This window comes from Chinchilla lanigera, unplaced genomic scaffold (genome assembly GCF_000276665.1).
Source record: "Chinchilla lanigera isolate Chin_1 unplaced genomic scaffold, ChiLan1.0 scaffold00053, whole genome shotgun sequence".
Classification (NCBI taxonomy): Eukaryota; Metazoa; Chordata; class Mammalia; order Rodentia; family Chinchillidae; genus Chinchilla; species Chinchilla lanigera.
The window spans coordinates 13333826-13347128 of NW_004955454.1; the positions used below are offsets into that span (position 1 = coordinate 13333826).

Below are 13303 nucleotides of genomic sequence, written 5' to 3' on the forward strand. Positions count from 1 at the left end.
TTCCTCTGAGAAGAGGGCTTGTGGGCAACCCACTTTCCAGGTCCCCGTCTGTCTCTCTTAGGCACAAGCTATCTTTCCCTAGTAAGTACTTCCTACTCCCAAACTCCGCTGTTCCTCAGATTTCATTCTTTGACTCTGAGGAACACGAACTCGGCGTAACGGGCATCTAGCAGGTTGGGAGTTGCAATATTTGCCGTGTATCATTTGGAGGTCCTATACCATTTCTTACATCAACAGGAGCTGAGGAACAATTTGAATCCTTCACAGGTAAACTTTGCATTTTAAGTTCCAAGGATAAATAGATAAATTTGTAAGGAAAAAGGGCAAGGAGAATGAGATCCAGAGCCAAAAGAAATCTTAAAAAAAAAAATGTGGTAAAGAGAAGAAGTAACCATTTGAATGGCTGTATATTCCTTACCAATTTCACAGCTGCCTGTCCCAGCAATCCCATTCAATCAAATGTACTGAGTACAACGTAACTTTTTTTATTTATGCAGTCTGCCACTCCTCTCTTAAATTTCTAGGAAGTCTGGCAAAAGCCTTTAGGTTTCAGTACCGGTTTCATTTGATTACGAAATTAAAAGAGGAGTACAGTCACGTGACCAGAAGACCACGCAGGAAGGGATGAACCAGGTACAACTGCCTGACCTCGACACAGTGACATAAAGTGAGTACCTTTCTTCTCTCGCTTCAGGGCTGTTCTGTGATGTGATCGAAGGCTCTTTTTTCTTTTCTTCAGGATCTTTATCAGTTGATGGCCCATCTGAAAATAAGAAATCTCTGTTTTTAGCATTTGTTAAAAATAAAAACAAATTAAATTACTGATTACCAGGGGATTTATGAATAAAATCCTATGTTTCTCACACAAAGTTCATGCATATTCTATTAGCACCGCACATTGGTAATTCAATGCGCATTCCCTGGCACGCCTCAACACTGTCCGTTCTCTCCCTGGGTAGAGACTACAAACTCACATGCCAACGGGAGCCTGAAAGTTTGGGAAGAAGGCACACAGAACAAAGGGAAGGAGAAACTATGAAAAACATATGAGCACTGTCATTTTCATAATGACAGCACAAAGTACATAATGTAAGGTTTTTAAATATTTTTTTCATGAAATCAAAAAATTTAAGGTGGTACAACTATTTCCAGTTTGGTGAACAAAAACCATTTTCATACAAAATACCTCAGGATTAGTAAGACCCAGCAACTATCTTCACAGGCTCTGTATTTCGGCCTGTGTGTCTGATTTATTTCACTTAGCACTACGGCCTCAGGGTGAGCAATGGGAAACAGGGAGACAGATCTTCTGCAAGGGAAAGAGGACCGGACCCAGAGATGGAGGAAAGGGAGGGACAGGAGATGAAAAAAGAATCCAGATGTGTTATGTGCATGTGCCAACTCCACGCAGCGAATGCAATCATTATGTACCGCACACAGGTATTAATAAAAAGGGGGGACTGAAAGAGGCAAGCAGTCAAAGCCAGGCATGGTGGCACACGCCTGTAATCCCAGACTCAGGAGGAGGAGAAGGGAAGATCATTGTGAGTTCAAGACCAGCATGGCTTACAAATAAAGTGAGCTCAAGGCCAGTCTGAACTGCACAGCAAGACCCTGTCTGAAAAAGACCAAAAAAAAAAAAGAGGCAAGCAATTAGACACTGAAAATAGATGTAAAGCAGACTGAGACAATGTAACGGTACTGAACTTCCCCCCAAATGAATGTTTAACTGGAAAATAAGCCCTAGCATGATTTTTTCAGGATGCTGTCATATAAAGTCTAGCCCCAAAACAAGCCCCAGTTAAGATGGTCAGCCAGGTGGTCAGCCAGGTGGTCACTATAGCGAATTCTAAGGTAGTAATATTTAATTAACACTATAAACAACACTGTTGACATTAACAGCTGAAGTAAATGATAATATAAATTACTTGTAAATACCCAACTGGGCACCTCTGAATAAGAGGTAAATGCCTATGTAAACAGATGAACTCGAGCTGTACTCCTGAACGACCAGAGTACGGTACAGAACACACAAATACTGTGTGTACTTGCCGGGGACATGACCGTAATACGAATCTTCATAGGTTAATACAACATGTGTGGTGAGGTATGTACTTAATGCACAGCATCGAATAAACGTTTTCTGAATTTTGGTGCCTGCAGTTTTACAGACTGTGTGTGGACCACCATCATTCGTAACCGTCATCATTTTACTGATTTTACTGCCACTGCTGCCTCCTAAGTCTTCAATTACCACTTGATTTAAAGGAAACTGTGTGAAACCTGCCCTGCCAGAGGTCATGACTTAAAGGAAGAATGAATTCATGGGAGATCACCGGCATAACCAGGTTACCCGGACAAGAATGCCGGTTCAAGGAGAGCTCGACTGCGGGAAATGAGAGGCTGGGGCCAATGGTGCTACCGGAAATGGAGTGACGAGAAACTGAGGCCCGAACTCAGGGTCTGGAGAGCGACAGCGCTGTGGCAGAAGATGACATGACGGTATCTGAATTATCTACGCTCCTGTACATGAATAAATGTAGATTGCTGTACGTGAAAATAGTAAGACATCCTCTGAAATTCAGCACTAGTGTACCTTCTGGAGCAAAAATTAATGTAAGATCTGGTCTTATTTTGGGCGAAATATAGTAGCAATGAAAAGAAACATTCATGTCTCAATCAGTTAAAAACTCTCTGAAGCTACTGCGTTTAGAAAATGTGCATGGACAGAAATGGCCTCATTTATCTACATTTTGGCTCCTACGTAAATCAAAAGGACTATATAAATAATCTTTCACTTTTTACATCTTTCTGTGCAGAATACAGAAAAGCGTGTGTTTAACTATGTATCAGAATACTCGGGAACACATCGTGCCGAGCTCCAGCGCAGGCCCATTCGGCCCACATCCCTGGCAGTAAGGTGCCAACTTTCAAGTTCCCCAGACAGCTCCAACAAGCTATGAGGTTGAGAAACACTGGTAGAGACAGGCGCCTGATCATAATTATACACAATTTATAAAGTTTAGCTTTATCAAACCTAAAATATAACTCAGGTATTTTGTGATGTAACATGAATGTATGCTTTGCTTTTCACATGCCAATTTTATTTCTTCCTTATTATTCTCTATAATTCACCTTTAAAGACTCGTAATAATGACATACAACAAAAACTAAAACTCAGTGGCACAAGCGCCTGCCTGGCAAGCACGAGGTCCTGAGTTCGATTCCCGGTACCAAAAAATTAACTAATTAAAATTAAAATTAAAAAATAAAAAGAAAAAATGATAAAATAATGATATATGACTCAGGGGCTGGGGATTTCGCTCAGCAGCACAGCGCCTGCCTGGCAAGCGCAAGGTCATGAGTTTGATTCCCAGTACTGGAAAAAAACCAAACAACAACAAAAAAAAGATACATGACCCAGCAAGAACCTAGTACTGCCAAAAGAGCAGTGAAATATTTCCCACACCGCTTTGGCACAGAAAACTATCACAATCCTTTTTGGAAGGAGAGCACTTAAGAGGCCTAAGAACAGACTTAAAAGCATTCCTACTATCTGATACAGTGCAGTACGCAATACAGCACAGCCGGCTGTGAAGGAAGGGCTCCAGCTCTGGACTCAAACCGTATGCAGAGATGCCTGCTTGGTTATTCACCACTGATCCAACTATATGCAAGCTATGGGACTGCTCAGTGGTTCAACGTCCTCATAAAATGGGGATTACTTTTTCTTTTTTTTTGGTTTTCTTTTTCCGGTACCGGCAATCGAACTCACAACCTTGTGCTTGCCAGGCAGGCGCTGTGCCGCTGAGCTAAGTCCCCAGCCCCCTAAAGTGGGGATTATAATAACACCCCCCACACTGCACTGTACTGAAAACCGAGCGCATTAGTAAAGGTGGCTACTTAGAATATCTTAAGAATTCAAAAATGTGCTATTTCCTAGCAGTAGCAGCAAATCTAGTTAAGAAAAAGCTTTAGGCAGAGAAGTATTCATTAAGACATTAGTTACAGCAGTCTAAAAAATGTGTTTATAGCAAAATGAAAAAGGGGCTGAGAAACCAAATGTACCAGAGTGTGTTTGTTTTGTTTTTTTGGCGCCGGGAATTAAACTCAGGACCTTGCACTTGTAGGCAGGTGCTTGTGCCGCTGAGCTGTATCCCTGGCCTCAAAGTGTTAATAGTTGGGGAATTCTCTGTGATACATATAAGCAAGTTCTTTCCACTATTCTTTTTACATCTGTGAAAATTTGAAATTGTTTCAGAATAAAGTTTTTTCAGAGTCTGCTCTTTAAAGACGAAGACAAACAGACACCAGGTTTATAATTCATTTATTTTCATTCTCTATTTTGAAGAAGTTAAAATTACGCATATCCCATTTTACCTCAGAAAGAATGGCCATCATAAAGGAATCAAATAATAACATATGCCAGAGAGGCTGTGGGGCGGGGGCCCTTCTGCACTGTTCACGAGCGTGTAAACTAGTACAACCGGTAATCAGTACGGACATTCCTCAAATTTTGTAGGCTTTACCATTTTTAGTATGTTTCAAAGCTCTTAAAAGTAATAGATTTTTATTCTACTATTGTCTTTGAAATTTGAACAAGTTCACTTTTCCTGGTTTTTTTCTTCCATAAAAGGTTGAAAGCTGCTTAGAGAAGTGGCTGATTTCGGGGCTAGAGCCAGGAAGCTAGATTATACGCCCCATATACTGTCTTGTAGCTGCAGAATGCAAGACATGATCAAAATACTGAAGCGGACTTTCCAAAAGCTGGCAACCAGTTTGAAGGGGTACCACTACCCAAAACTGGGGCGAGGTAAATACTAAGTACCAAAATAAATCTGAAACGTTACAACCCATCAAATAGACTACGAAACCACAAGTCCACAGTAACATACAACTAGGGGTAATGAGGGTAAAAGGACAGTGCTTTCTTATATTGTAATGATGACTTATAAATACACAGAAGTGGAAGCGTTAGAAAAATCACAGTTTTGTGAATCAGGTATGGTGGCACACTTGTAATCCTAGGTACTCAGGAGGTGGAGGCAGGACGATCACAACTTGGAGTCCAGCATGGGCAACTCAGCAAGGCTCTGTCTCAAAGCTGTGTGTGCGTGTGTTTCCCTTAGGGATGTACCTCACTATGAAAGTCATGGAGTCATGAGATTTAATTCTCCAGTACCAAAAGAAACAAGGAAAGAAAAAGAAACCACAATTTTGGAACTACCATTTTGTGCGGACTGGTTTGGTTAAAAAAGTCAGTAAATACTAAATTTGGGGGAGAGGTGCTAATAAAGTACAACATCGTTTTATAATCTCAAAGCATCTCCCACAAATACCTATTTGTTACAAAAAGAAAATAAACTATACAGTGTAACCCTGTCTGCATTTTTATACCTTAGGAATACAACACACTTCAGTAGAAGTCTAAATGTGGATTACAACCTCATCTAATGGTGAGCGAGCACCGGTAGAGGCCCAAAGAAGGTACGCGCTACTAAAGGCAGGCGGGAAAGGGCATGTTCATATTCTTCAAATGTCAGTGCCATGAGAAGTGAAAAAAAGGGGAGTGGGGCTTAAGAATTCCAGATTAGGAAACTAAATATGTGATTTCAGACTGGATCTTACTCTGAAGAAGGAAAAAATAATCTATAAAGGACATTATTGGGAAAATCAACAAAACTCGAACATGGAACACAGATTAAAAATTATACAAATGTTAAATTTCCTATACTAAAAAAATAAAAAAAAAATTTCCTATACTATAGTTGCATTAATAAAACAAGTTTGTTCTTTAAAAAAACACACACATTTAGGCTACAGAATTAAAAAGGAAATAGTATATCCAACCCACTCTCAAATAAAAAAAAATAACAAAAGAGATGATGATAAAATAAATATGGTAAATATTTTAAAACATGTCAATAAAGGAAATGTGTTCTTTTTACTACTTTTGCAAGTTTTCTGCAAGTTAAAAAAAATTATTTCACATTAAAATCTCTCACCCAAAAATGAAACAGGGTAGAGGGTGGGACATGGGGGGCATGACCAAGGAATGGTTAAAGTACTAGGCTTCTTTTTTTGTTTTTTGTCTTTTTGAGACTGGGTCTTGCTATGCAGTTCAGGATGGCCTTGAGCTCACTTTGTAGCCCAGGCTGGCTTTGAACTCGCTACGATCCTCCTGCCTCAGCCTCCCGAGTGCTGGGATTACAGGCCTGTGCCACCACACATGGCTTAAAGTACTGTATATTACGTGCCTGTATAAATCTGCCAAAATGAATGGGTAGTAACTTTAAATCCCCAGCCTCCTACAAAAAAAATTCTTAAAGAGCTTATCCTATTAGGTGTGTCAGAGATCAAGAAAGCTTAATCTACTAAACCATGAACTTGCCTGTGGGAATGTGTTGAACTAATGCCCTAAACCAACCTACCAACCTACCAACCTACCCACCTACCTACCTTCCTTCCTTCCTTCCTCTCTTTGTCTCCCCCTCCTTCACTCCCTCCATTTCTATTTTGGTTTTTTGAGACAGGATCTCACTATGTAGTTTGGGGTGTGTTTGAACTCACTATTTATAACCAAGGCTGGCCTTGAACTTGTGGTGAACCTCTTGCCTCAGCCTCCCAAGTGCTAGGATTATAGGCATGCACCACCACACCCGACTCCCCCTCACCTTTCTTAGGAGGCACTGACTTCAGTATATCTATAGAGGGGAAAAAAATGCAACCGTCACTCGAACAAAACAGAATGTCATAAATATATGTAAAAGGAAAATCAATTATACCTAGTAACTTCTTCCAGGATTTGATGAGTGACTTTGCTAAAGACGTAACTTCTTCATCTGTACTCTGCTTGCGAATGGCATTAACTGACATTCCGATTCTTGTGGACTGTAAGGCAAGAAAAAAAAATTTGTACACCAATTTTATTTCAAACAATTTAGTATTTCACACTTTCTTCTTTCTCAGGTTCCTGTTTTACTTCAGAATAAATGAAGCTTCAATTATTTCTGCAACAGCGTCCTATACACTTAAGGTACACACTCCTTTAGCTCCAACACTGGATTCATCACTGCTGAACCACTGAGCGATCTGCAAGCCTGCAAGGCACCACTGTAACAAGTCTGACTAACCAGTGAAATCAGGTCAGTTTTTCCAAACACGGAAGTGAGAATAAACATAAAACACAGTTGTATACAAGGCAGCACGAGGCAGTCGTGAACTACACATGCACCTCTTCCTGCACATTCTTCCATCTGTACTACTTCACAAAGCACCCGATACAACTTACACCGAAGCTGTCCAAACAAAAACTGCCACCTACAGCAGTTTAAAAGGCGTTTGGGGGCCTGCAATTATCCTATGGCTAAGAGATATTAAAATGGATGGAAAGAAACCAGACAATACTTACCATAAAGGAAATATATGCCCGGGATTTTACTGGGAATACTCACATTCATGAACCTTTCTAACAACCCTTCGGAGTTGAGAGGATTACTCCTACTTTTAAGGATGCGCTAAGCTGAAGTACCAACAGACAACCTGCCCAGCACGCACCATCACTAACTGGCAAAGCTGGGATCTTAATCTAGGAGTGGCACCTGCTCTTTCCAACTCTCAACGATTTCCAAACTGTGCTCAAAGAGCACAGCAGCTATAGCAGCCCAACTGTGGGTGATACATTTTTTAAATGGTAAACTACTGAGTAAGTTGTGGTTGTTAGTAGACATATTTTCAAAATATATGGTCTATGGAAGGAAAAAACAAAAGGAATTCTTAGTGGTTAAAGAGAAAGAAAACCCCTGCTGTCAGCTTTGAGGCAGAAAAATAAACAGATACTAAAGGTTTCCTTCTAAATTATTCAACTCTCAGCAAAAAAGATCGAGGACAAAGTTTTGCTAAGAGTTTAGAACTTGCGCTTGACTGCAGTGTGGCTGCATCTCTTGGAAAGCTGAAGAGAGCAGGTGAGGTTCGACAGGAGGGAAGCAAAGCGGACTCCACAATTTCCAAGCTCAGAATGGCCTGCAGTTCACTCTTCTAGGAGAAAACTATTTTCTGAATGAATGCAGGAACTGGCCTAAGGTATTAACGTAGCTCTGAAGCTTAAGACTGACAAGGGTTGGCAAAGAAAACGGCACTGTAGGAAGGGCCTGAGGAAAGTAAAGAGATAAAGACAAAATGAGTAAGCTGCATGTGAGTGCTCTGTAATTACTACATGATGTTTTGGTTACTAAAGTCAATGGTTATCTCACAGCACCTACGGAAATCCACACTGAGAATACAGTTATCTGTAATAAACATGTTTACCTAAGGAAGAACTTACCCGGTCAAAGTAAGAAATTAGGCTAACTGGGTAGAGAAAAAATAAGATTTGAGGTGTGTTTCTTTTTCCTTTAGGGAGTACTCCAGGGAAAACAGAAGTACATGGAGGGAAGGATTAGGAAGCTATTTACTTGGATAACCAAGTCTGAATTTGCCTCTAAAAATTCTTTGCATTACAGAAATTTTTCCTAAAATTGGTATGCTAAAATTCCCAACAGGTATGCTTATAAAAGTGCACAGGAATGTTACGACTGTGGAGTCAAGCAGCTTTCTTGTCTGTATGACTAAGGCAAGTTTTCAGGAGGAACTACCATATATGCTGTGAAACTCCAGCAGAGAAAACGTGTTTCCATATGTATCAGAAATACAGAAAGACAGACATCGCCCTGGAAGGGTGGAGAGTGCAACACACTAGGTGGACTCAAAATCAGCCGCATACGGCAAGGCACGATGGCAAGGCAGAAAGGAATGAGTACTAAAATTAAGAGCAGCCGGGGATACAGCTCAGCAGCACAGCGCCTGCCTGGCAAGTGTGAGGTTCTGAGTTTGAGTCCCGGTATCAAAATAATAGAATCAAGAGTTACTTTAATGCTACAAGAAATGAACGGATTGGAGTACTCTAGAAAAAAAATCTCCTTCATGATCACTCATGAACTTTTGCCATGGTGGGAAGGTAACCACTAAATGTTAAGGTAAAAAGCATACAGCTATTATACAGCTACTATAAAACACTTTTGGGGCTGGGGGTTTAGCTCAGCGGCAAAAGTGCCTGCCTGGCACGCGCAAGGTCGTGAGTTCGGTTCCCGGTACCGGAGAAAAACCAAAAAAAAAAAAAAAAAAAAAGAGAAAAACACTTTTGAAAAAATTGGAAGATGATCTAAACAAGCGCAGAGACAGCTCATCCAGGGACTAAGATCGCAATACTAATCAAGCCAAACTATAACTCAATGCAATTTGTATGAGAATCCCACCTGTCTTTATGTAGACATTGACAAGCTCTTCTTACAGTTCAGATAGAAATGTATGGGACCCCCAAACAGCCACAACAATCCAGAGACAGAAAAACAAGTTGGAGAACTTAATTCCCAATTTCAAAACATACCGCAAAACTACAGTAACCGAAATAATGTGATCTAATATAAGGAGAGACATGCAGACAAATGGAACATTTAAAATTCTAAAAATAGGGTTTGGTGATACATGCCTGTAATCCCAGATCTAGGAAGGCTGAGGCAGGAGGACTGCCAAGGAGTTACAGGCCAGCCTGAACTACATAGTGAGTTCAAGGACAGTCTTGAACAATGACACCCTGCACAACGACACCGTCTCAGAAAAAAAAAAAAAACCCTACATTTTTATCAACTGATTTTTGTAAGAATAAAAGACATAAGACATTTAATAAGAATATTATATTTAAGACATTATATTATATTTAAGACATTTAATAAGATAATAAAAGACATTTAATAAGAATATTAAGACAATTCACTGAAAAAATATTCCTAACAAATGATGCTGGAACAACTAGATATCTGTATGCCAAAAAGGATGAAATTTGACCTTTTCCCTACACTACACAGAAAAATCATCTCAAAATGAATATGAGTACATTTTTATCACCTTGATTTAAGCAATATCTTAAATATGACACCTAAAGCACAAGCAAAGAAAACATAAATTAGACTATATGAAAACTTAATACTTGTGTTTTAAAGAAAACCACCAAGAAAGTAAAAAAATAACCCGAAGAATGTAAGATAGTATCTGTGAACTGTGTACTGACTGATAAGGGACTGTATTTAAAAAAAGAACTACTACAACTCAATAATAAAGTAATCCAATTTTAAAATGGACAAAGGATCCAAATAAATTATTCCTTCAAATAAAATACAGAAAAGGCCAAGAAGCACATAAGATGCTCAACATCCTGAAGTCCTCAGGAAAATGAAAATGAAAACCACAATGAAGTACCACTTCCCATCAACCGGAACGGCTACACCCGAAGACCACAGCAAGTTTTGGCATGGATGTACAGAAACTACAAGCCGTACTGCTGCTGGAAATGTGAAACGGTGCCACTGCTTGGGTAAGGGCCGGCAGGCCCTCACGATGCTGAACAGCTACTGCATCACCCAGCAACTCTGCTGGGGATGAACAAAGCCGTACGTTCACACACGTGTACCTGTACACATGGCCTCAGGATTCCTCACAACCAGAAACAAACCCGAATGTCCACAGACAGAGCAATGAATGCAGTGCCCATGCAATGGAATACAGCATTGTTCCATCTAGAAAAAAGGGGTGAAGTTCTGTTAGAGACTGCAAGAGGGAGGGACCTGAAAACACGTAAGTGAAAGAAGCCAGACATAGAAAGCGACACACTGTGATGATCCCATTCAGATAAAGCCCACAGACCAGGCGAATCCCCACCCAAACAGCAGGTCAGCAGCTGCCTACGGCAGAAGGAGGGGACTAATCAGGGAGAAATAGAGAGCTACTGCTCAAAGGTATGGGGTTTCTTTCAGGGGCGATAAAATGTCCTAAAATTAGTTATGGTGAAGGTAGCAGAGTTCTTTCAATATGGGAAAAACTGAATTAGCCAGCTGTGCTAGTGCACCCCTGTATTCCCAGCTCTCGGGAGGCTGAGGCAGGAGGATTGATGCGAGTTCAACACCAGCCTGGGGGCTGGGGGTTTAGCTCAGCGGCACAGCACCTGCCTGGCAAGTGCAAGGATATGAGTTCGATTCCCAGTACCACAGAAAAAAACAAAACAAAAAAAAAAACAAAAAAACAAAAACAACACCAGCCTGGGCTAAACTGCATAGCGAAAACCTGTCTCAAAAAAGAAAAACAATGATTTCATTCCCACTGCTAACCCTAAATTCACATTTTATTCTTCTTGAGAAAGATAACGAATTTTTACAATGGCAATTTAAGATTACTGATTTATATTGCCATCTTAGAAAAAGTTAAAGGTGATCCATACCATAATGAGACAGTTCCAAAACCTCACACCAGTAGTAAAGACTTTTTTGTATTTTACAATTTCCAATTCAAAAACTAATATAGATAAGCACATACCTGCCGGGAGGAGGGCCACCTGTGCCCAGGAAGCTGCGTGGCGGGGAGCACCGGCCTTTGGGCCAGCCCTTAACTGCACATGTGCCCAGGAGGTGGGCAGGTGGCTCCCGGGAGGCTGCGAGGTGGGGAGCGCCAGCCTTTGGGCAGGCCCCTAGCAGCGCAGGCAGCCAGGAGGCCGGCAGCTAGTGCCTAGGAAGGTGTGCAGCAGTGTGTGCTAGCACACGCCAGCCCTCAGGCCAGCTGCCGCCGCACGGTCAAGAACTATCATGGCATACAGAAGCCATGACACAACTGGCCCGCCACGCACCAGCCACGGAGGCCAGCCGAGGGACGTGAGTGAATCATCCGAACATGGAGAAAACCCTTGGAATACATGCCACACAACAGGTCACTCTTGCCCCTGCTGTTAAGAACCAGAAAAGTCCAGAGTCAGTGGAGGAGCAGCTGCTGAACAAGGACTCAGAGAACACAAGAAGACAGACTATGCCCGAAGACTCAGAGGTCTAGTTAACCGGGGTCACGAGAGCCATTTGGAAGCTGGAAACCAGGAGGACCTCACACAATACCTGGGAAGACCCTCTGGAAGCCATTCTTCCCCTGACAGTACAGGCTGCAGTGGAGGAGCACGGGGAGATCCAGAGAGGTCTGCACCGAGATTCCTGCTGCCTGTGCTGACGGTTGGGGAGAGGACACTAAGTGGTTGTGGGGTCCCAAGGCGCTGGGAGTCTGGAAAGAAAAAGCTACAAACAACGGCTTTTGCCCCAGATGGCTCACTTGAGATGTTAGTAAGAATTGCCTCCTCAGTATTCTATAGCCATGACAAGGAGGAGCCCAAGGAGAGAAAATAAAGAGACCGAGAAAAAGCAGCTGCTTTTGCTGCAGCACTAAGAGAAAGAGACCCTACTTCTGATTCCTGGGGCCCCAAGAAGAACTTGATGATTGCATTCATCTGCTAGCACTGTTAAAAGCCAGGCCACCTCAAGACAGACTGCCCTAAGAAGCCCCCTGGGTCATACCCTGAATGCAAAGGTGACCACTGGAGATCAGTCTGCCCTCTGAAGCAGAGGCCCCAGAGCTCAGACCCATCCTACCAGTTAGTTCAACAGAAATGAGGGGGTCCAGGGCATACTCTGCCTTCTCCCTCTGGCCAGACTGTCATCTCCATGGAGGAGCCCGGGGTAATCATGACTATAGAGGAAAAAGAAAACAGCCTGTTGCTAGACACAGGTGCAAGTCTCTAGGTCCTTCTTTTCAATCCTGGCCCTCCTCCAGCCGTCAAACCTCAGTGAAAGGAGTCACTGTTGAGGAGGTAATACACTATTTTTCACAACCCTTAGGCTGAAACTACGTGTTAGATCTTCCTTGCATATCTCTGTCTTCCTGAGAAACCACTCTGAAGATACCACCATGTATTACGGCAGCCACTGATATTTTCCTACTAATCTGTCCATAACTCTGTAATGTTTGTATTGTTCCTATGCTATTTCATAAATGGATGTATGTTTGTTACTATGTGTTTCCTACAACAACCATTGAGAATAGTCAATGACTATTCAATTGGTCACTCATGTATACCTCTATTTATTTTCTTTAGGAACCACTTTGAAGATACCAAACTATAGTACAATAACTACTGATAATCTCCTACCACTTTTGTTTGTAACTATTATTTGTCTATTTGTTTTCCTGAGAAACTATCTTGTAGGTAACAATATGTAAAACAACAACCACTGATAATTTCCTACCACTTTGTCTGTAATTCGGTAAGCCCCCCTATTACTATGTTACCCTTCTTTTACTCTTTAAAATAATAATAAAAAAAAAAAAACGCACATACCTGTAATAATTCCAGAGTCATGGGAATATTCTTAAGCTCTTTCAGCAAATCCAGTGCTCCAGC

The 13303-nt window shown here is 41.5% G+C and overlaps 1 protein-coding gene across 2 annotated transcripts in view; it reads right to left on the minus strand.

The window, feature by feature from the left end:
• Positions 1-13303, minus strand: part of Tcea1 (transcription elongation factor A (SII), 1) — a gene marked incomplete at its 5' end in the record, with an annotated part of 34306 nt that extends 21003 nt beyond the window's left edge. For both annotated transcript variants that reach the window (XM_013520184.1, XM_013520183.1), the window contains 3 exon segments: positions 676-763; positions 6786-6891; positions 13241-13303. In XM_013520184.1, the coding sequence (XP_013375638.1) occupies positions 676-763; positions 6786-6891; positions 13241-13303 (257 nt within the window).